Here is a 24079-nt window from a genome sequence, read left to right as displayed (position 1 = left end):
TGCCTCACAGGGCACACTGCCGCAGCCTCGCCCTCCCCAGAGCACCTCTTCCCGCCCTCTTCAACTATCCCACCCACTATCCTGGTCCCCACAGGGGTCCCTACTAAAGTTCGCTGGTCCCCTGCATCCCAGTCTCTACACTCGTAAAAAAGGATGGGTGATTTCACTCCCCACACACGGAGACAAAACATGGGTTAGAAAGACTGAACTGGTGCGTCAGCCCTTCTGACCCTCAGTCCTGAGGGGCCTGGCTGCCATCCCTCACCTCCTCTTTGATCCAGGCGCTGTAGCCCGGGGGCGTGACCCCCAGCTGGATGATGCTGGCCGTGGTGAGCACAGCCATGCACAGTGGAGACACGAACTTCCACATGTAGAAATAGAAGCGGTAGGGCCGGAAGCCCAGCATCTCCGTCAGCTCCTGCATGAACCTGCCAGGTGCAGCAGAGGGCTCAGAAGTTGGAGCCTGTGCATTCCCCCCAGAGCCACCTCCTCCAGGAAGCCTTCCCTGACCATTCCATCCCTCCCAGGCTCTTCCATTCTTCGCCCTCAAGGCTCCTGGTATATTTTCTGTGGTCCCGCTGGCCTCTGGGCAGGCTCTGCCGCCTTCCTCTAACCTCCTCTGACTACATCAAGTCACATCCTACCCAAGGCTACCATACAACCCATGGGGCACACCAGGGGGCTGTGTGCTCTGGGCGCCCCCACCCCCCACTCACAATGGCCAGGCTCTAGACTCCCCCTGCTGGAAAAGAGGTGGCAGTGCACCTTCCCCAGTGTCCAGAACAGGGGTGCCCTGACTCAGGGGTTTCTAACTACCCCGCCAGTGGGTGGAATTCTGGGGGGGCTGCAGGCCATGTCCATGAATGGCGTTAAAACATCACCTTTACCTCAACAATACCTCACTGAAATACTGCATTTCTTTCTATTATAAATGCAAGCAACCACAGTAGCATTAACAGCACCTGGGATTCTGTCAGCAACAGATTAAATCTCAGATATTTTCCTATCACATTACAGTGGAAATTACCTGCAAATATCATTGATTCTCATTGCTCATTTAAAGTTACCACTGTTATTAGACCCACAGCCAGATCTCGCAACTTAATGCAGTAAAAATGAAGTACACGGACATCACTACATCTCAGATTTTCAACATTTTGCTAATTTTGAATAAATTGAGTTGCCTGCACAATACTATACACTTTATCACATGCATTTAAAAATAATATTCTGAGAAGGGACTAAAGAGCCAGCACCTTCCAGCAGCGCATCCCAGCCCTGGCTCGGGGGGTTGCTCCCTGCCTTCTCACCGGCCCCTCCTGCACCCTCCCAGAAGTGGGCGGCTCTCTCAGGGACAGGGAGAAAGCCTGATTCTAAGGCCAGGTCTAGACATCAGGGGAGGGTCAGGCTGAGGGGGTCAGCGGAGCCCTGGCCTTAAGCAAATGAGAGGGACCCAGTCCTGGGGCTTTCTGGGGGTACAGTTTAGTCCTTAAGTGAGGAATGAGGCCGGGGGTGGGCAGTGAGCATAGGTCTGCCCCAGGCTTAGGCCACGAGAGCCCATCCTTTCTTATTGCTGAACCCTCTTACCTACCTGACCCCCAACGTCGGGCCCCAGCCACACCCCGTCTCTCACCCCTATGTAAAAGCCTTAAAGCTGTGAGTCAGGCTGCTGAAGTCTACCAGCGCTTGGAGGGCAGGGGCCCCTCGTATACCCACTAGGTGCTTAAGCTTCAGAAAATTCTGAGCAGTCGGTACCCAGGAGAGGCGCTGAGATGGTTGCAGGCAGTGGAGGGCAGCGTCAGGGCCTGAGCCCAGGAGACTCATGTCCTCGGCCTGGCTCTGCCTCTCACCAGCCTTGATGCCTCCCTCTGGGCCTCGGTTTCTCTAAAGGACCCGTGAGGGCACTTTTGGCTCCGTGACCCCCTGCCCTCTCACAGCAGCCCTGAAAACACAGCGCTCTCATGGGGGAATGGGGGAGCCAAGCTGGGACAGACCCCTCCTGTCCACACCTCTCCCCCACAGCCCCCTTACTTCTTAGTTCCATAGATCCAGGCTACAGCGATGTTCTCGAGGATGACAATGAGGGTGAGCGGCAGGGTGGCCGAGTAGTCATCAAACATGGTGACAAAGTAGTTTCCGGAGCGCTGGACGAACAACAGCCCCACGAAGAATGCAAAGACACAGCAGCCCACTACAGAGAGCCGGGAGGCCGGTGTGGGGGCAGAGGTGCAGGTGGGCGGGGCCCGGGGGTCTTGGGGGCACCCAGACCCCTCCCATCCTACCCCTCCCTCCAGCAGGCCCAGCCCCGTGGGTCAGGAGTGACTCTGTCAGAGCCCAGCGTGTCTAAGTCAGAGCCATGGCCCCGTCACTGTCCCCAGGGCAGCCCACCGGCCAGGAGCAGTTACCTGTGAACATCTCCTTGGGCACCTTGAAGGTGTCGATGATGGGCGTGGTGATGCCGGCCATGGTCCCGATCATACTGCCCAGGCCCAGGTTGATGAGCATCAGGAAGAACATGACGGACCAGAACGGGGAGGCAGGGAAGTGCGTCATGGCCTCGGTGAAGGCGATGAAGGCCAGGCCTGTGCCCTGCACGGACTGCGGGGGGCGGGGGCAGAGGTTGAGGGCTCCGCGTGGGCCTACGCCCACCCTGGGAGCCACTGGCTTCACCACCTCTGCCCTCCGAGCTGCAGGACTTTCCCAGGGGCCCCCACCCCCATCTATATCCAGCTGCTTTGGCTAGTGTGTCTCAGATTTGAGTGGGCGTCAGAATCCATCCCCCCAAAGGGAGTAAAACACCAACCGATTCAGCAGTTCCACTGTGGGGCCTAGAACCTGCCAGCTGTACAAGGACCACAGGTGATTCAGACGAAGATGCCCCCTTTTAGAAACACACTCAGCTCGAGGCACTCCTCCTCTAAGAAGTCTTCCCAGATTGCTCCCAGCTCTGATCTCCAGACCTCAACAGCGTGCTCTCAGCTGCTGCTGCCCCATGGGATCATACTGGAGCCTTTAAAAACAACCGTGCCTGGGTCTCACGCCAGAGACAATGATCAGGTTGGTCTGGGAAAGCTGGGCACCAGGGTGTTACAGAGCCCCCAGCTGGCTCTGATGGGCAGCTGAGGTAGAGAACCACAGCAACCACAGCAATGATGCTCGGGCCCCTGTTCATGGGGTGCCTGACCACACGCTGACCACTGACACCCCCCCCACCCCGTTGCCCCGTGACATCGGCGGCTGCGGGAGCAACTCCCTGTTGTGTGAATGTTGTCAAGGTGGAAGCATAGAAAACACTGCTGTGGTCCCGGCTTTATTCCGAGGACCCGGCTGCGCCAGTGAGAATGGGGCGGGTGCCAGGGAAGAGGGAGGTCCTGGAAGCTGCCAGTCACCTGGGGGAGAAGCAGGCAGGGGTCCCCGGACAGAGCCCCTGTGCTCGTGCTCACTCAGGAACAGGTCAGGGGGACTGGGCACAGCTCTCTCAGTGCTCAGGTGGTGCCTGGAGAGGGCAGCTGACTTAATGTGGAGCTCGGATGTCTCACGGGGGGTGTCACCATCCCTGCCCCCCGCCCTGGGCAAGGGCGAAGGGAGCTGGCTCTACCTGCATTCCCCCCACCCCCCACCCAGAGTGAGCACCACCCAGGCCCCAGAACCCTGAGGGCATGTCTCTCTCTTGTTCCCACTTCTACCAGAAAGGTCGTTGTGAAAGCTTCCAGTTATACAAATAGGGATGGAACAGGGTATCTGAACCTGCGCCTGGGCATTAACGAGGGTGCAGCATCCCCCTGCGCTACCCCAGGGTCTGAGGGTCCGGGCAGCCATGGGTGCCAGAGTGGGCAGTGGGGGCAGCCGGGGGCAGTGGCAGAAGCATCAAGGGGTGACTCAGCACATGACGACTTGAACCCTGGGTCCCCTACTGACTAGGTGACCCCGGCCAAGCTGCCATTGCAGGCTACTCGCCCATAACACTGGGACAATATTAACTCTCGACTCAGGACATGTCACGAGGGCCGAAGGGGACAGACAGCAAAGGGCAGGTGCTGCTGTAAACTGTCATTTTCTGTCTGCCGTGTGCAAGGCACTGTTCTGAGTGTGTGACATGTGGCGGTGACTGGTGCACAGGAAGCCCATTCAATAAACATGAAAGTCGTCCCACACACTTCCTGGGATTTCTATGATGTGTATCAGCCTCATCCCCCCACCAAGACTCAGCCCGCCTCAGGGCAGGGGTTTGAGCTGACACCTCCCCCCTCTCCCTGTCTGGGCACATAGGAGGCCCTTGCTTATCAGGTACACAAATGAGCCCCATGGCCTGTCCACCTCCCAGCCCGTCCGGGAAGGGCAGCCTGTCCCACACCTTGTCTAGCTCGTCCTCCAGCAGGCAGGGATCGAGGCCCAGGGCTGAGAAATGGTCTTCCTTCACGGTCCTGATGACCTTGTACATCTCCGTGTAGTCCTTGGTGGTCAGGTGGGAGAAATTCACGTGGGGAGGGATGAGGTCCCGGCTCAGGACGTTGGTGTGGAGGTACCCCAGGATTTTCTCAGCATTCCTGCAGCAAGAAGGGGAGAGGACCCAGGAAAAAGGCAGGAGGTGAGCACGATTCTGGGGGCACCTCCCAGGTAGGACCTCCCTCTGCCTGGCCATCAACAGAGACACCTGTGACACCTTGTGGTCCAGGGCTGGGGCTAGAGAGCTCCTTCCATCTCCATCCGCCAGCCTGGGGACACAGGGACTCACCTCCACAGCCCGCCCGCCCTCCAGGGTGGTGTGGACAGGGAGGAGAAAGGACGGGGGAGAGGCGCCACCTACTCGACCACACATTTCTCATTCATGATGTTGGCCTTGAAGCCCAGCACAGCAAACACCACGAGGGTGGCCAGCACCGAGGTGAAGAAGTTGATGAAGGACACCAGGGCAGCGTCGAAGTGGCAGTTGTTGTCCTGCTTGTTGTAGCTGGAGAAGGCGATGACGCCCCCGAAACCCAGCCCCAGGGCGAAGAAGACCTGCGTGGCCGCCTCCCGCCACACCTGCGGGTCCAGCATCTTGTCCAGCTATGCAGGAGGAGACCGTGGCAGGAGGAAGAAAAGAGACACACAGTAACGGTTGTGTTCAAGTGCAATGGGGTTCCCACTGCACCGCGTTTCCTCAGCCTCGGCTGAGTTCAGAGGCTCCTTGGCGCAGCGGGAAAGAGCCGTGTGACCCTGGCCATTTCCCCTAGCCCCTATGTAACCATATCTCCATGTGTAAAACACAGATATCAAGAGTATCGACTTCACAGCATCATTGTCAGGCTTAGGTAAGAAAATAAACACTGTGCTTGCAGACTTGGTTCATTTTAACTGCTGTCATTGCTTACCATGGAGCCATGATACAAAGGGACATCGCTGGGGCCATCATATAATGTGTAGTGCACAGCTCCAGGGAGCGCCACTCACTTAGACTAGAGTGTGAGTGGTGCCTCCTGAAGTTGTCTGGGGTACAGCCTGCACAACAGTACAAGAGAACTAAGAATGTCAAGGTCTCCTTCCACTTCGAACCACGTAAAAAGACACCAGTGTCTTTCTCCTGCCTATCCACTCTCCCTTTTCCCAGAAATAAAATGCCCAATGTTCATTCACACACACCTACAGGCTCCAGGTCACAGAGGAACTCCGCCTCGCCCCGCTCAGCCCTTCCTGGAGAGGGGCAGCCCCCACCTGACCCCCCACCTGCTCTCAGACCTGACAGAAGCCTGAACCACAGCAGCGTCTGGAAGGCAGGGGGCAATTTCCAAAGTGTTTTCACACCTGTTCTCCTTTTACCGTTTGCTACCCAAGGCAGGGACCATGGCCTGGACCCAGCCCAGGGCTTTAGAGTCAGACCGCCCCGTCTGTCTACATCATCGGACCCCCACCTTTAATCAGCTGAGAAGACTGAGGCAAGTGGTCATGCCTGTTCTATGAGCCTCAGTTTCCTCATCAGAAACATGGGAATAATAAAATAATAACAGTCTCCCTCCCAGAGCGACATCTCGCCGTCGCTCAAATGGAGAGCCGCCGGTCATGCCTGGCCCCTCGCAGCACTGAACCCTGACAAAACGCCTCGGCCTCGTTGGCAGAGAGGACTTTTGGTGGGGGCAGGGACTACCATTCACACTTCGAAGAGCAGACAGGAGGCCCGAAGGTGCAACGCTTGCTCAAAGCCATGGTGCTCACCAGCGGGGGCAGAGGTGTTTCTAAACTACAGATCACCTCACCCGGGCCGCGGTGTCCTCCTCACACGGTCTCCTGACTCAGCTGGCCCGGAAAGCAGGGGGAGGGTCACCTGCTGGGGCCAGAGTGCTGGGAGGGGCGGTCTGGGCGTGCAGGCGGTGAAGCGGTTTAAAAGGGTCACTGCGGAGCACACACAGAGGGCGCACTGCCGCAGAAATGGAGCCCGTCTTCCTCTTTGCCCCAGTGCAAGAACACAGGCCCGCCTTTCCTTCTGGCGCCGCCCGGGGGCCAGGCTGGCTTTGGAAATGAGGCTTTTGTTTCCAGGTGTACTGTGGGCAGGTAATACAGCGCACATGCCACCCAGTCACGCAGCGCCCCTGGGGGTCTGGGACAAACACGCAATCAAATCCACTCCCCCTTCTGCCACAGACTATGAATATCCACACTGAGTGAATCGATAATGACTATAAATAGCCTCGTATCTGCTCAGGTCATTTTGACACAAAATGAGTTCCCGGGGAAAGAAAAGAAAACACCTTTGTTTTTCTGGGCTACTTGGATTCAGGCATTGTGAATAAGGAAACGGGGCCTATCCACACTCCTAAGAGGGATTCGAGACGATAAAAAAGAAAAAAACACACTCGTCCTCCCTTATTGGAGGTTTTGCTTTCCAGTTTCAGCGACCTATGCTCAACAGCAGTCCGGAAATATTAAATGGAAAATTCCAGAAATAAATGATTCACAAGTTTTAAATCGTGCGTCATTCTGGGCAGTGTGGTCAAATGTCACGCCGTCTGGCCCGGGACGGGACCGTCCCTCTGTGCAGCGGGGACCAGACATCAGTCACTGCAGCCACATCGGTTGTCGGCTCAACCGTCGCGGTATCGCATGCCTGTGTTCAAGTCACCCTTATTTTACTTAATAATGTCCCCAAAGTGCAAAAGTAGTGAGGCTGGCAACTCAGACACGCCAGAGAGCTGTGCCGTGTTTGCTGTGAAAACTGCACAGCAAGTGAGAAGTTGGGTGCATACAGGGAATAACTGTGGTGCATAGGGTTAGGTACTGTCCACGGTTTCAGACATCCGCTGGGGGCTCCTAGAACGTATCCCCTGCAGATTTGGGGGGCCTGCTAGAACCCTAGTCCTACTGGTAGTCCTTCTGTACCCTCCCTCTCCTGGGTGAGTTTTGTTTTTTTAAAGATCCTCCCAGTAGGTTCCAGAAATGGAGGGAGGGATTACTCGTGCCGCATTCATTGATGTAACAGATGTCAATCGTGAGCGTTCGACCAATCCGGAACCTGGGCACCTCTCTCAGGCTAGAAGCCCGGACATAGTGGGAGGGCTCTGAGTAGTTTGCTGAGTTCCAACCAGAAAGCAGCAGAAAGTTCTGGGACAGAGGCAGGCTGAGACAGACCTAACTCTGGCCGTGTCATTTGTGTGTTGAAGTATCTTTGTTGGTTCCCTACTGTTGGCTGGAAGGTCTCTCCCACTCCGTTCTGAACACTCTGACTGCCGTGAACTTATGACTCTTCCAAAGCACCACGATCTCCTCCTGCCTGTGGTTTTAGCCCAGGCTCTTCCCTCCGCCTGGAATTTCCTCCCTCCTACGCATTTTCTGGTGAACTCCTATGAATACCTCGAAACCCAGCACAAATATGACCTCTTAGAAGCTTTTCCTGACTGCCTCTAGCAGAACCAGTCATGGTCCTGGGCTCTCACAGCTCACACTTGACTTACAGGTGAATGTGTCTGTCTTCCTTTCAACACTTTGTGCTTCTTAGTGATGGAGCCCACCTGGGCCATCTTTGTATTAGCAGCATCTGGCCCACGAAAGAGAAGGGAGTTCTGGGGAGTGGGGAGGGGAGGACAAGAGACAGACAGACAGACAGGCCAAGGCTGACCTGTGTCCTAAGGTGAGCTGAGCCAGGCACCTGCAGTACGGAATGCCTGTGCTCCCTGAACTAAAAGGGGATCTTTCAGGGTTCCTGGAGTGACGGTGCAGACTTCAGCAAGGTCCTGACCACAGTGTCAACGAGAATGAACCCACAGCCAGACCTCAGGAAGCTCAGCGCCCTTTCGGGACATCAGGATGAGACTGCAGAGGAGAGGTGGGGAACGGGCCGCTGCACCGAGGACAAGGCTCACACCCTGCCCGGGACGCTCCACCAACGGCTTCCTGTCACGTCCTCGGCACGACGGCTGAGTCACTCCTCACACAGGGAGCCAGGGGTTTCGTGGCATCTGACTCGGTGGCCTGGAGATGCTTTCTGACTCCACGAGCTGCGGCTAGGTGCAAAGGCCGAGTGGGTTCGTGACGGGGCACCTGCCCTCCTCCCCTCGCACACTGCCCGACACCCGCCCGTGTGAGAGCCAGACGGGACCGTGAGACGCCAGCTGGCACTGGAGCTCGGAGTGCCCACTGCCTAAGGGCAGAGTCACCTTCAGGAGGGACGAGAGTAACAACACTGATGCTTCCAGGGGCCTCTCCTGACAGCTGTGACGGAGCCACCCCGCTTCGCCCAATTTGCAGCTGCAGAAACGGACAGGCCGAGGAGCTTGCCCTCTGACTGCTGAGCGGTGAGCTGGGATTGGGCCCAGGCCTTGGGCTCTGGAGCGCCCCCTCTGGTGACAGGCTGGGCTGCCCACGTCATCCTGCTCAGAGGCCTTGCTCTAACCATGGAGCCCCACGCCTGGGCCTTCAGGATTCGCAGGGGCCCCACTTCTCTTCTCTCAGGGCTCCCGCACACCCCTGACCCTGCAGCCAGCCTGGCTCACTGGTCGGGAGCTCACTTGTCTAGATCCTGGGGGCAGCAATGCCCACAGCTCCACGTGTGCGAGTCCCACCGAGTCAAATGCCCGGAGACTGGTGTGGCTCCTCCCATCGTGGCTGCTTGTAAGTACTGCAGTCTCATGCTTTAAAGCTCAACAAGCAGAAGAGGGTCCACAGTAAGGTCTCCTTTTCGTCACCTTTGTAGCCCAGATGCCCCGTCCCCTTCCCTAGACAGAGGCGTGACATCAGTTTCTTGCATACCCTGCCAGTGATATTAACATGGTATATTTACACACACACACACATCCATGCACACACCTGTGTGGGTGTGTATTCCCCCCCTTTCCCCAATGTCCATACCAGAGGTATCAACGGAGTTCTGCATCCTCCTGGGCCACCACCCTCGTCCCCAGCTTCTGTGCCCCCTCAATGTGCTGAGCTGGGAACCCGCAGCATTCCAGGGCTCCTGGCCAGCTGCCTCATCCCCACGGTCTGCCCAAGGGACCACCAGGCCTGGCCCCGCAGTTCCTGGGCCCCATGTACCGAAGCTGCTGCAAGACATCCACGACTCCGGGGTTGTCCTTCTTCATCAGGACTGCACCCAGGATAACTGGGCCTGTCCCCTGCTCCGACTCCAGCCCGCATCCCTTCCTCACCACCGGCACTCTGCCCCACCCAGCCAGGGGAGCTCAGTCCGCCATCAGCAAAATCCCCCACCTCTACACCCTGCCCTGGCAGCTCCCGCATCTCCCTGTTCTGACTCCTGGGGTCTCCAGCCTGGCTGCACGTTAGAATCCCCGGGGAGCTTGGAAGAGACTGGACATCGTACCCAGTGGTTGGGGTAGTTAGTCCCCTCACTCAACTGTGAATAGTGGGGGCGCGTCTGCCCAGCTGCCCAGGGCTCCCAGGTGTCCCCGATCCCTGTGCCGTGGCCTTTGTCACATCTGTGCTCCAATGGTAACCTCAGTGTTAAGGACCCCACACTCCAGACACCCTGTCTTTCCAGCTCACTTCCTCCAATGTCTGGACTCCAGAAAGCCTTCTGTCCCACTGGGCCCTGCCTCCACTTCCTGCTGCCCACCCTGTGCGTGTCCTAACCTCCCTTCCTCACTGGCTGTGTGATGGTTCTTCCTTCTGGCCACTCCCTTGCTGACATTCTCAACTCCCCTGCCATTCCTCCATTGTCATCACTCAATAAACTCCGCACCCTGGGGACATCCAAACCTCCATCTTCTCTGGGCTTGGCCCCTAAGCAGCTGAACACAGCTGGAGAAATCACATAACGCACACCTGGCGCCCTGGACAGGTGTGAACTTAAGACAAGTCAGCGAATCTCTCTGTCCTGCAGTTTCCCACATGCGGAACGGTGGTAACAGCAATGCCACGTCTAGGGTTGGAATGCATTTAAATGAGCTAATATACAGAAGGTGTGCGTAACAGTGCCCAGCATGTAGTGAGCACCGTCCACGTAAAACACGTGATGGTTCTAAGTCCCATGCTGGTCCACTTCACCAGTGAACACTCCCCAACCCCTAGCCTCCCCCTAGCCTCCGGGAGCCCACCTCACACTCTCTCCTCCTTGGGCCTCCAACCCCTCCTCCATCACTCCTCTCCTGCTCCTCAGAGAAAAAGGACACCTGCCAGAAGTGGCTGCCACACCTGGCGCCCATGGGCCAGCCTGTCCCTCCAGTCCCTGTGGGGACAGTGTGTGCTCCCCACTGCCAAGATCGACCCCTCCAGGGTCCCATCTCTCCTGCTCACTCAAGGGCATCAGTTGCCTCTTCTCACGCAGCATCAACTCCCCCCTTGTTGGAGCTTTTAAGTGTGTAATTCAGTGGTTGTTAGTAGACCAGGGTTGGGCAGCTGTGGCCTTGCGACCGATAAGCTATTTGGTCTTCATCCACAGCCCCCCCCCCCGTCATGGCTCCTGAGACCCTGGGAGTTTCCTAAGTGTGCAGAGTGAGAAAGATGCCTTGTGTTATGTGAATGAAGCGACTTTGGGAAGCAACTAAGGGTGGGGGCTGGTTGCCAGGGAACCAACTCTGTGATAGGAGAGGCTCGGGGCTAGGGAGTGAGTCCATTGCCAGGGGCTGATGCTTCGTGTCTGTATAAGGAAGCCTCCATGAAAACCAGAGAGGACGGTCCCGAGAGCTTCCAGGCTGGCGAGCACGCGGAGATGAGGAGAGAGCAGCTCACCTGCGGGAACAGCAGCTCCGCACCCGTTCCCCACACCTGGTCCCATGCAGCTCTTGCTATTCCTGAGTTATATCCCTTTCCAATAAACCCTAAGTGATCTGCTAAGTAACATGTCTGAGTTATGTGAGCCATTCTGGCAAATGCATCGAACCCAAGCAGGGGGGTTGTGGGAATCTCTTATCCACAGCCAGGAGGTCAGAGGTCAGAGGTACAGATAACAACCTGGACTGTGGCTGGCATCTGGGGACAGGGGGCAGTCTGTGGGACCGAACCCCTGACCTGTGACATTGGATGCTATCTCTGAGGAGTTTCAGAATTGAGTTAAATTGGACTGAATTCTCAGACACTTAGCTGGCGTTCCAAGAATTGCTGGACGGAGGTGCAGGCAGTACCACCCCCCATGTTGGAAATTGAGTCTCAGAACGCAACTTAATGGCCATTACCACCATCAATCTTGGAACATCTAGCGGCCATTACCATGGTCAATTTTAGAGCATCCTCATCACCCCAAAACAAAGCCTGTACCCATTAGCAGCCAGTCGCTCCCCACGCCCCCCCAACCGCCCCACAGATGGCTGTTTCTCCAGATTTGCCCATTCTGGAACCACACACTACGTAGTCTTTCGTGACAGGCTTCTCTCGTGTACGTAATGTTTTCAAGGTTCACCCACACTGCAGCATGGATTGGTACCCTGTTCCCTTTGATGGCCGGGTGCTACTCCACTGTGTGGATATACCATCCCTGACCTTTCCATTCATCCGTGATGCACATTTGAGCTGCTTCTGTTCTTTGGCTATTGCCGACAGTGCTGCCTTGAATGCTAGGGTACAAGTTTCTGGGGGGACATATGTTTTCAGTTCCCTTGGCCACGTGCCCAGGAGTGGGGCTGCTGCGTCATATGCTAACCCTGCCCGACCTTCTGAGGCACTGCCAGATTGCTCTCCCGCAGCGGCTGCACCATTCTGCATCCCCACTGGCAGGGCGTGATGGCTGGTTTTTATCACACGAAATGCTGAAACAACACCTCTGGTCCTGCAGCCCCGTCCAGGTAACACCCCATTTCTCTCATCTCTGCACCCCTTCACAGCACAACTGAAAATAAGTGGCCTCTATTACACATTTCCAATTTCTCGCCTCCAATTTCCCCGTGGACTCCTTACTATGAGACTTTGTCCCCGGCACTCCACCGAAACGCCTCTCGTCAAGGTCACCAGTGACCCCTCTGTGGCCACGTGCTCCCGCTGTCTCCCAGCCCTCGTGGCCTCTTCTCTCTGCAGCTGTGGGTGTGGCTGGCCATTCCCTCCTTCCTAAAGCACTTTCTCCTCTTTGCCTCTGGATAGACACCTCCCTCCTCCCCCAGCCTCTAAACCCCGGGACCCCAGTGCTCGGTGTCCAGACCTCCTCTCTGTGGGCTTTCACTCTCAGAGCGTCTGTAACCAGTCCGAGACTTTAAATTCTTGGACTCCCAAATTTACACATCCACCCAACCTGCACACTCATCCACCTAACCACCCACTCAGCATCTCCACCCACCGAACCTGCCACGTCCAAAACAGTACTCTCCGTGCTCCCCACAAAACCGGCTCCTCCCACCGACCTCCCCCATCTCCATCAATGTCAACACCACCCTCCTCATTCATTGCTCAGGCAAAAGGCCTTGGAGTCATCCTGGAGCCCTCTCTTTCTCTCACACCTCACATCCAATCCAACAGCAAGCAACCCTGGTTGACTTCACTTCCTCCACATCCCCATGGCCATACCTGGGCTCCAACCATGCGCACCTGGCACCCAGAATGAATTCTAGCCCCTGGATGAATTCACCTGGGGCTGCCTTCCAGCAGCTCTCCCTGCTCCATCCTGGACTGCTCGGATTCTCTATGGCAACCAGAGCGACCCTTCGAAGGTGAAGTCAGAGCACGTCACTCCTCTGCTCTGCTCCAGCGGCGCCCAGAATAAACTCCAAAGTCCTTGCCTGGCCCGCAAGACCCTCAGGATCTGCTTCCCACTGCCCTCCCCTCCGCTCCAGCAACGCCAGCCGCCCTGCACGCACCAGCCACGTCCTAGCTCAAGGCCTTTCATTTGTCCTCCCTGTTTGCAGTGGAATGTGCCACCTCCACACAGCCACACAGCCCACTCCCTCGCCTCCTTCAGGTCTCCCTGCAAACGTGGTCTTCTCAGCGAGGCCTCCCTGAGCACACTGTCTAAAGCAACCCCTCCCCGCAGCCCTTCTTTCTCTGCTTTATCTTCCTCCTCACCCACACCATCCAGCATCTCCTTTCTCTTATATTGTCTGTCTGCCACCACTAACTCCCAGGCTGCATGGTGGCCAGGAAGTTCACCTGCTTTGTTCACGGCCGGGTCCCAGGACCCACACCAGTGCCCAGAACATCCCAGGCATTCGCTGAACCTCTGCTGAATGAGGCAATAAATGAATGACAGTCGTTTGGGCTGTTTTCAGTCTTTTGTTACTAAAACAAAATGCTGTAATGACCAAGACTGAGCACAGGTCATTCTGCTTGTGGGTAAGTCCGTCTGCGGGACAAATACCTAGAAGTGGAATCGCTGGGCCGAAGGGCATGAGCACTGATAATTGTGATGACCACTCCCTCGAATTTGTGAGGGTTAAAACATACCATTACCCACCATGTTATGTTGAACTAACCACATGATTAGTGGCGTGGTGCCCCACACTGACTTGGGTTTTTAACTGGATGGGAAAAAGTAATCAGGACAGAAGTGGCCGGAGGAGTCTGAGAAGTTCATTAGCCATTAACGTGAGTTCAGGTCCCATCCAAAATGCTACTGGTCATCGTGGTATCCTGACCACGTGGCACCTGTCATGCTCAGTAACCGCCTGAAGTTGTGGGCAGGAAGTCCGGGTCCTGCGGCTTGGACTGCCTCTGCTGCTGGAAGGCTTCACGGGAGGAAGTAAAGACTTTATGTCCAGGGCATTCAGCACATCCACAGAGAGCCTGCGCTTCCCTCAGGGTGCTGAGATGCCCAGCCGAAAACCTTGGCCTCTGCCATAGCTGCCCAATGGCACAGCCCCTGTCATTTCTCCTGTGGCCAGTGGGAGTGGGGCAGGGTGCAGCCCAGGCAGCCGTGTGCACCCCCAGCCCTGACACTCTGTGGTGCCATTCCAGGGCGAGAACTCACGGTGGTTCCAGGGGTCCTCCCGTTTCCCCGTCCTGTCCTGGACCAGGCACAGCTCTGCCATGCCTGGGCTATCCACAGCTGTTTCTGGGAATGGGCCTTGTGCAGATGGCTGGGAAGGATTCGACCATGGGAACCTCCCCCCAGCCATCGCTGCTGGCCTCACCTGCCTCGAACAGTGGCACAGGCTATGGTCCTTGATGGAAGACATCCCCTGAGGCCCTCAGGCCCCCTTTCCCTGCTGAACACATCCCTCCAGGGTCAAGGGCAGGAGCCGCCCCAGAGAACTGCACAGTGGGCAGGGTCTCAGGATGGGCCCACAGATTCCATCTAGAGGGCAAGTCACAAGAGCTAAGTGGGCCAGGGGCCACACCGGCCGGGTCTTGGTGACCTGGCTCCTCTAGGGCCTTCTGGACTTAGTTCTTCATCCTTCATCTCTGAAAGACTCCAGCCTCTGCAGATGCGCAAGTGGAATCACAGAGTTTCGGGAACACCCACGAGAGGGTTTTGGAAAGCAGCGCCCCCTGCTGCTCAAAGTGCACACCAACCACTTGCGCCAGTCTGATCCACAGTAACTGAAGTCTAACGGACTGGGGGAGGGTGAATGGAGGCCACCACCTTGGAAAGCAATTTGGCCAACATCTTCTGAAGCTGGAGGTACGCCTATCCTTTGGGACAGCAGTTCCACTCCTAAATGCACGTGCCCTAGAGAGACTTGTGCACACGAAGACCTGAGTAATCACGGTTATCGTGGCATTATTAGCAATGGTGAGCACGGAACAAACGTAGAAATGAAAAAATCAACTTTAGTCTGGTGCTACAGTGGAATACTATGCAGCAGCAAAAAATGGACACACTAGGCTACATATATGTTTATAGCTAAATCTCAAAAAATAGTGTTGGACAGCCCTGGCTGGTGTGGCTTAGTGGATTGAATGCCAGCCTGTGAACCAAAAGGTTGCTGGTTCGATTCCTAGTCAGGGCACATGCCTGGGTTGCAGGCCAGGTCCCCAGCTGGGGGCATGTGACAGGCAACCAATTGATGTTTCTCTTCCTCTCTTCCTCCCTCTCTTCCCCTCTCTCTAAAAATAAATAAATAACATCTTTTAAAAATATATTAAACAAAGAGAATGTTTATTATATTGGTATGTATGTGTGTTTATATGCCTGAGATATTTCACAAATAAAAAGATGTTTTCAAGCCCTGGCTGGTGTGGCTGAGTGGATTGAGTGCTGGCCTGTGAACTGAAAGGTTGATGGTTCGATTCCCAGTCAGGGCACATGCCTGCGTTGCAGGCCGGGTCCCCAGTTGGGGGCACGTGACAGGCAACCGATTGAAGTATATCTTGCATGTCAATGTTTCCCTCCCCTTCCTTCTCCTTCCCTTCCTCTCTCTCTAAAAATAAATAAATCTTTATAAAAAAAAATGTTTCCAAGAGTGTCTGATTCAAATGGGGAGCAGTGTTGTGCATGCTGGGACCGGCAGCCGATGCCACAATTCGGTTCCCTGGTTCCTGGAATTAGACCAGTCCTTCCTAACACCACTGGGGAGCCCACCTGGAGTCCTGTGCGCACGCTGCATTTATGACCATCTCCAGAGTGAATCATTTCCTCGTAAGGTTCAGCAGAGTGTAACTGAAAGACTCAAGTGTATGCATTAGACTGCCTCTAGAGATAGAGTTGCAGTAATTCATAAAACAGTTGGTTTTCTTCTCATGGCCGGTACCCCATAAAGAAACCAGGTTTGCATTTTCTTCCCTTGTCAGACCCATGTGTTCACAAAAGCCCTGGGCTAGCCACATGGCCCGGGAGTCACACTCATGTCTCTGGAGATTCACCAAGGGCCTTATAAAGTGGACCTCCATGGCTGTTACCATAGAAACCTCAGAAGTGATTTCCCAGCATGCCGAGGGCCGGTTTCTGGCTTCCAGTGTATAGGGAGTAAGTGTGTCCTGCCCATCACCACCCACCAGGGGGAGTGGGGAGGGGATGGGCACTCCTCGCCCTGTGTCATCAAGGTGCACTTTGTATGTGGGTGTGAGTGTGTGTGTGTGTGAACACGTGAGACAGCACTACTGAGGGCCAAGGTTGGGGCCTCAAGCTGGCAAGCTTCTGACCTGTGCTCGTGGACCGGAGTCTCACCAGGCCCTGCTGGTGGCTGATCTGTCAGCTGGCATTTGGAGGTGGACTTCCCAGCCTGCCCAGCAGGGTTGCTAATTACATAGCTTGGGGTACCTTGAAGGACATCCCAAGCTGCATTGAAATTCTCTTACTTCTCAGGGACTGGCTCATGCCAGCCATGCCCAGAGGTCTAAAGGGGAACAGCCTTGGCAGTGGCACATGGTGGGCAGAGACCTCCGGGAGGAACCCTGGGTGACCATCTTCGGGACGCCTGCGCTGCAGGTCTGGGAGACGGGCACAGTGGTCCTGCTTGGCCCCTCACTGGGCTTCTGGGAGGATGGAATGAGAGGAGATATGGATGGATTCGGAGAGGGTAAAACCACTAACCACGTGATCTCTTATCTTTATAGTGACACTGTTCCCCTGATTTGGGTACAGGCTGGGATTCCCAGGGGCAGCTTCCTTCTCCTAGGCATCTGCTGTCACAGATCCACCCCGTGGAAGCCCCACCACTCCCTGTCCCTGTGCCCCAGTGAAACCGGACTTCCCCCCATGGCCTCAGCACGCCCAGCGCTTTTCCACACTCCTGCTTACGTGGTCCCTTTGACTGCAATGTCCTGCCACTCACTGAAATCCTATCTGCTCCCAGAGGCTCCGTTCACACATCACCTCCTCCCTAAAGCTTCTCCTGATTTCACCCAAATTAACACGATGTCTTTCTCCTGGGAACCCCAAAGGCAGGGCTGAGGCTCGGCCCCCAGTGCACCCCCCCAGCGCCTGACACACAGCGGGTCCTCCACATACCACGCGCTACCTGAGGCTGATGGATGCCTACCTTGGGGGTGAACATGTGAAGGATGCCGTCGATGGCGCCTCGCAGCAGCAGCCCCCGAACCAGGAAGCAGGCCAGCACCACGTAGGGGAAGAGGGAGCTGAAATACATCACCTGCAGAGAAGACAGGGACCCACCATGGGGCAGGGCCCCCCCCCTCAGCTGCCAGCTCCCTCCCTGTTCACAGCTGGGGCACACGGGCCTCCTCTGATATCTGCAGAAAGCAGAGCCCTGGGACCCCTGGGCACGGGGCCAACCCCACCGCATGTCTGGCCTACAGCCAAGGCAGAAACAGGAGCACGGAAAAGCTGGAGTCAGCAGGGCTGGGCCTGGGGCTGCCTTTCTCCTTTCAAGGGCTGGCAGGGCTGGGCCCGAGGTCCCCCGGCCCCCGAGGGTCACCAAGGGGGCGAGGAGCCCTTCGCTCCCCCGACCTCACTTTTTTCACATCTCAAGCCTGCTTTCCTGTGCCTGGATGCCCCCCCTGGGATCTCCCCCGTCCTCAGAGCTCCTATGACAGAAGGCAGCCAGGAGGTCACAGTCAGGGCTCCAAAGCAAAAACATCAGAAGACGGTCCTGCCTCTCATGCCTGTAAATCGTGTGCCATTTTCTAGCATGTGCGATTCTTGCGCCTTTCCATACCCCGCGCTCCCCCCACCCCACCTGCCCCACCGTGCCTGGCACAGAGCCTCATGCAAGGAAGACGTGCACACAGTGTCTGTGGCACCGAAACAGATCGGGAGGGCTGCTTGGGCCAGGTGGGGTGAAGGTCAGGGGCGTGTGTGAGAGCATTCGAGTCCGCAGCCAGACCACCTGTGTTCTCCTCCTGGCTCCACCACTTACGGAGCACGTGACCTTGGACTGTTTACTTAGCCTCAGCTTGCCTCCACCTCTTCATCTATAAAATGGGCACAATAACTCCTAACTCATAAAAAGGCCACTGTGGATCAAATGAATTCCTACACCGATAAGGGCCACAAAGTGTCAGCCACGGTTTTGGCCTTTAGAGAGGGAAGGGGAGGTGGCTGAGACCATACTACTGTCCCAAGGCTTAGCTTCCTTGCTCATCAAGTCTGGTAAAGAGCCTGGGGTCCCAGACATACAGCCCGGGCTCTAACTCCAGCCCTGAGGTGGACAGACTGGCTGCGAGATCTCAGGCGAGCTGCTTTCCCCTCTCTCGGCCTCATTTTCCTTTTCTGAAAAATGAGCAGAGAGGATCCCTAACGTCCTTCCCAGCCCCGGCAGTCCACAAACACCGACACGTGACAGAGAAGAATGTGCCCTTATTTGAAGGAGATCTGACTGTGGGGAGGAGTGGAGGGCTCGGCTGGTCTGCACCCGCACAGACCTGGGTGGAACCCCCTTGGGGGATGACAATACTGCAGCAGGGACTCTCCATCCCACCCTGGGGGGGGCCTGTGTCCTCATCCTGAGTCACCCAGAGGCCAAGCCCACCCACAGGACCCTGTACAGGGCGACCCAGATTTCTCAGCACCCCCCTCCCTGCTTTTCTCAGACTGCACGGGTCTGAGTGCCCCCCAACTCACCTTCCCCGAGGACTGGATGCCCTTGACGACGGCCAGGCCCACAATGGTCCAGGCCACGAGGAGGCACAGGGTCATCTTCCAGTTGAGGCCGCCGCTCTCCGAGATGGAGTTGGAGATGTCCAGGGCCTCTCGGTACCAGAAGTAGGTGGTGGCTGAGCTCTTCTCACACTCGGTCTCCACCACTGCACCGGCAGCAGAGGTCTCAGCGGTGGGGCTGCAGAGCTACCGCCCCTGCCGGCCCCCCTCCCCCCCGCCCTCGCCCTCGGGGAAAGCAGTGCGCAAGGGGGCAGAGGAGAGTGCAGCAGGGAGGGGCTGGGCCTGCACTGGCTCGGCCAGGATCTGACAGACCCTCTGGACACCCAGGCTCCCAACAGCGCCAGGGCACATTGACCTCAATTCCCGCTGATGCCATGCCCTGCCCATGTCCAGGCAGGAAGGGTCGGGCAGACCTGGCCCCTAGTTCCTCGGGAAGGGCCTGAGCTGGGAGCTGATGATCTGGGTTCCCACCCCCTGGATAAATCAGTGGTGTGACTGTGGGAGAGTGGTTTCCAGGCCTCAGTTTACCTGCCTGTGAGTGGGAGGAATCACCCAGCCTTTTATGGAAACGGCACACAAATCAAGGCTGTTCCCAGAGAGGACGGTACATGAGCAGTGCAGAGTAGTTGGTAACAACCACAGAAAAGTCGAGTTTCCAGAGTTTTACCTGCACTCACTGGTTCGTTCAATCCCCATAAGACTCTGTGGGGCTGGCTGGTGAACGGGCATCCGAAGGGGCAATGTGGATCAGAGAGGGAAGGTGTCTTATTCGAGGTGACACCGCAGCCAGTACAGCCCCGAAGCCTCCTCAACTCACTTCACTCCTTCCTGGGACAGGGCTGGCTGGGATCCCCAGCTGGTCATACTTAGGGGGGTCCCATACTTGCCTGCCACGGTCCCATTCCTGACGACAGGGCATTCGCTCCAGGGCAGTGGGTACTGGAAGGACTTGAAGAAGTAGAAGATGCTCCACCCGATAATCACATTATAATACAGCCCAACAAAGAGGCAGACCTGAGGACGAGGGTCCGTGGCAGGGGTCAAGGAGGCGGCAGGGCACTCCCCCACCCTTCCCCTGCCCCACTCAAGGCTCAGCACCAGCTGGAGGAGGAGGGATGAGACTGGGCAGCTGAAGGCCCCCTAACCCTCCCTTCACCTGGTATTCAGAGAATCCATAGAGGAATGTTTCTGATGTTAAAGTTCTCTCCTTTACGCATAAACTCTTAACATGTTAATCTTTTCCAGTGTGAAATTTCTCTAAGATGCTCTAAAGCTCTTCCCCACCCTTTCCTGATGCCTCAGATTCACAGTTTTAGAGCTGCTCCGGGACCTGGGGGCACGCACAGCGTTGGCCTCAGTAGTCAACTACCCCCGGACTGTGGTGATTTTCGATATGTTCTGGATGCTTCTTATTGGCTTCCTGTGCCCTCTCTCTTCTCAGGACACTCCGCTCCCTGGGCACTGCCTGCGGCCCACCCCTCAGAGGACGTCAGTTCTCATGTTTTGGAAGTACGGTGACTGACTTGGGTAGTTCTGACCGAGGGTCCAAGGTGCTGCTCTGAAAGCAGTGCTTTCTCGTGCACAGATGTGCTACAGGGACGGTGACAGGTCCCTTCTGCCTTCCAGGGCCCGGCTGTCTTACACATCGGTGACACTGCTGGTCGGCATGACAGCTGAGGGCCCCTGGCTTCATCGATTGCACCTGCGCCCTGGTGTGCAGGGGCAGACACCCTGCAGCACCCTTTAGGGGGTACAGAGGGAGAGGGACCCCCACTGCCTTTACTGGGTGCTTTCAGTTTAAGCAGGGACCCCACTCACACCCATGGCCAGCCCCAGCAGGGGTCCATACTTGGCCGTGTCCTCCACGCACAGGTGACACTGGCAGAGAGAGGTGGCTGCAGAGACCCTCCTAGGCCTCTGTCTGAGCCAGGGTTGGACAGGCCCTGCTGCCACACCCGACAGAATCCTCCGTCCCTTCCAGAGGCAGGTCCCAGTTTTTAGCCCAGGTGTAAGCGTGGGCACCTGTGGGCTCTGTCCCTAAGGGAGGCTCCGTGTCCCAACCTAGAGCACTAAGCCAGGCCCTGTGGATGAGCCGAGGGCCCTCACGACACTCCCTGCCCAGGGGTCTCCCTGCCTCCTGCTGTTCCAAAGCCTCACCCGTCGCCCTCCGGCTCTGCTCATGCACTCGCCCAATTAAAGTGCTCTTTGACCAAGGAAAGAGAAAGGGCCTCCCTCGTGGGAGTTGTTGGGCTGGGGAGCAGAGGGTGGTATCCAGGGTGGTCTACATGTCCCCAGAGGGCTCCAGCAGCAGTGTCCCAGGGACCCCCTGTGCATACGTCCCCACCTTTTCTCCTCAATGACATCCCCAATTTAGATCCTGCTTCAGGCTGTGGAGCCAACTTTCGGTTGAGGAAATCACGTGGTCCTGAGTCACCAGCTGGGAGCAATTCTCACATGGAGGGTCTCCTTCCCTGCCCTTGGCCTGGCCTAGGACTCTGGTCTGGAAACCCTGTACCTAAGAGCCACCCCTCTGCCTCCCAGTAAGTGCCCGGGGCCAGCCCCTGACTCACGATGCAGCTGGAGAAGCCAATGCCTCCCAGGCGGGGACAGACGTAGTGCCATACGCCAATGCTGCCCCTGCGGATCCTCTGGCCCACGGCCAGCTCTAGGAAGAAGAGCGGGATCCCGATGATGATCAGCAGCACCAGGTAGGGCACCAGGTAGGCACCTGCAGGGGAGGGAGGGGCGTCACAGGGTGTCGGAGCACAGCGCAGTCCTGCCCACCTCTCCGAACATCTCGAGCTGTCACTAGTTCTTGGGCTCCTCAGGAGCAGTCTGGCTCATATGTGCGACCTACCACACACTGGCCACCTCAACCCTCCTTCATCCCCTCGACTCCCCCGACCTGAAGCACTAAGGGAGGGTCCAGGCATACATCAATGCCTCCTGCTTACAAGGCTGGACCCAAAGACAGACAGACGCTGTCCTGCCTCTTAGAATCCGCATGTCAAGGCACACGCCAACAGATACACTCACCTCCTGATCTACTCTGTGGACACCTGCTCACAACTCCACCTGCCACCCATGGAGCAGCAGCCCAGAGGGAGTGGGCCCCCCGGAGGCACAGACCCCGGGCACAGCCTTCCCTGTGTCTGCGCCAGATGCTGACGCAGCAGACCGGGCAGCTCCAGCAAAGCGGAGCTTGGAAGCTCTCCAGGGAGAGGGTCTGACCAGCGTGGCCATGAATCTACAGCTAACTGGGAGGAACAGGAGAGATTAGAGGTTCAGGAAGGTATAGCTGGGAGGATCATAAAGGACAGAAGGGATACCGCTCAAGATTCCGAATGATAAATTAACTCGCTGTCCTGGGCCTCGCTGCACACAGAGTCTTGTTTCCAAGTGACAGGGCATTTAGCAGGAGAATTAAAACCGCATCTGGACACGGACGAGCAACCCCATGGAGCGCTGTGCCAATGACTCAGTCCTGTTAGCTGAGCCGCTGGCCCAGCCCTGCCTGTCCGTCAAAGGGCGTCAGGCCAGCACCAGTCACCGGTGCCCTGCTGGTCGCCCCAGGCCATGCCCTGTGAGCTGAGAGTCTCGAGAAGCCCCTCCAGCCACACCACTCTGCCCCCCACAACACGACATCCCACATGCTCCCCAGTATGTGCTCAGCTTGCCCACAAACCCAGGGGATCGGCATCTTCTAGGCACAAGACCCGGCCCCTGGCAACAGTCAGGAGTCGGCCACTCTGCACCAGGCCCATGCAGGGAGGGCACATCAGGACAACAGAGGGCTCAGGTACTCTCCTGGGCAAGCTGGCAGGTCCTCCAGACTCACGTGAGCAATGTTGTCACATGTACACACACGTCACACGGAACCAGCTGAGCACACACATGCTGAGGGGCCAGGAGAGCTAATTGGGAGAAGTTCCCAGGGGAGGCAGTCCACTGAGCCCACACAACAGCCTCCAGCTCACTAACGCACACACGCACAGTCACACGCACACATGAATTCCACTGTCGCTAACACGCAGTCGCACTGTAGCACTAAAAGGAGGGAAGGTCTGTCTCTGCACTGAGTTCTGTTTTGTGGTCTTGGGCCGGGGAGATGGAAGGGAGAGCAGTGATCCGCGGGGCAGCGAAGGGCCACGGCAACAGCCACGCTGGCTCTGCACTTTGCCCACATGGCCTTGGGTGGGCAAGGCATTCAGGGAGGTGGGTTTCAGGGCATCAGAGGAGGAGGTTGGCATCTTCTCTGGATGTGCCTCTCCTCTCCCCAGAGAACCAGGGAAAGCCTCCAGGTGAGTACAGTCCAAAGAGGGTCCTGCAGCAAGGACTGGCCACCCGACACCTGCCCCCCGCCACCCTTTACTCAGGCCTTGCCTACTGCTCTCTGCACCCGGCAGAGGCCTCGCCCACCCCAGGGCTCAGGGATGGGGGCTGGGTGGGCACGATTTCTGGGTAATCAGAGGTACTTTTTCATATCAACCTTGTTGAAATCATTGGAAAATGCACCCTCTTCCACCCCAGGAAATACAATTTAGGGATACCCCTGGGCTTCCTTTGATGTTCCTGGACAGCAGGAGCCTCAGGCCACCAGTCTGAACGGCAGGAGCACTGCTCAGGGTTAGGAAGTTCAGCAGACGATGGCTACAGAGACTGACTTTGGAGGTCTCCGGGATCTCAAACAATCGCTGACGGTCTATGTCTCAGCCTACACTTTGGGTCTTGTTTCTGGCCAACCCTGAGGTTATTTCTGGGATTTGAAAGACTGCCCTGGGCCCTGGTTGGTGTAGCTCAATGGATTGAGTGTCAGCCTGCAGACCAAAAGGTCACCGGTTCTATTCCCAGTCAGGACACATAACTGGGTTGTGGGCCAGGTCCCCAGTAGGGGGCGTGCAAGAGGCAACCACACATTGATGGTTCTCCCTCTCTTTCCCTCTCTCTAAAAGTAAATAAATAAAATCTTTAAAATAAAAAGAAAAAAGAAAGTGGTCTCAGCCTGTTGAGACCTGTTGAGATGCATGCTGAGCAGGGGTTGAGGCCCAGACTCTGGGGAGCAGGAGGGGCGTGATACTGGAGTAAGACCTTCTAGGGGGATTCAGACTCAGGGCCCCTCCTACCTGGGAGGCGGTAGGTAGGGGGATTGCGTGCTCAGGCCTAGGGCCACGCTGTCCAGGCTTGAGTCCTGACTTTATCACTAACTATGTGACCTCGAGCAAGTCATCTAACCTCTCT

At 56.7% G+C, this 24079-nt stretch overlaps 1 protein-coding gene across 2 annotated transcripts in view; it reads right to left on the bottom strand.

The window, feature by feature from the left end:
* The window catches only part of SLC6A17 (solute carrier family 6 member 17), a 43566-nt gene that overhangs the window by 3885 nt on the left and 15602 nt on the right, over positions 1–24079 (bottom strand). For both annotated transcript variants that reach the window (XM_045203490.3, XM_045203491.3), the window contains exons 3-11: positions 21412–21569; positions 19729–19855; positions 18806–18987; positions 17265–17375; positions 4808–5049; positions 4355–4547; positions 2406–2598; positions 2032–2191; positions 266–428 (exon numbers count right to left, since the gene is read on the bottom strand). In XM_045203490.3, coding sequence (XP_045059425.2) covers positions 266–428; positions 2032–2191; positions 2406–2598; positions 4355–4547; positions 4808–5049; positions 17265–17375; positions 18806–18987; positions 19729–19855; positions 21412–21569 — 1529 coding nt within the window. The remainder of the gene's footprint in view (positions 1–265; positions 429–2031; positions 2192–2405; positions 2599–4354; positions 4548–4807; positions 5050–17264; positions 17376–18805; positions 18988–19728; positions 19856–21411; positions 21570–24079) is intronic.

Source organism: Desmodus rotundus, chromosome 12 (assembly GCF_022682495.2).
Source record: "Desmodus rotundus isolate HL8 chromosome 12, HLdesRot8A.1, whole genome shotgun sequence".
In the NCBI taxonomy this organism is placed as follows: Eukaryota; Metazoa; Chordata; class Mammalia; order Chiroptera; family Phyllostomidae; genus Desmodus; species Desmodus rotundus.
This window is presented reverse-complemented; position numbering and strand designations above follow the sequence as displayed.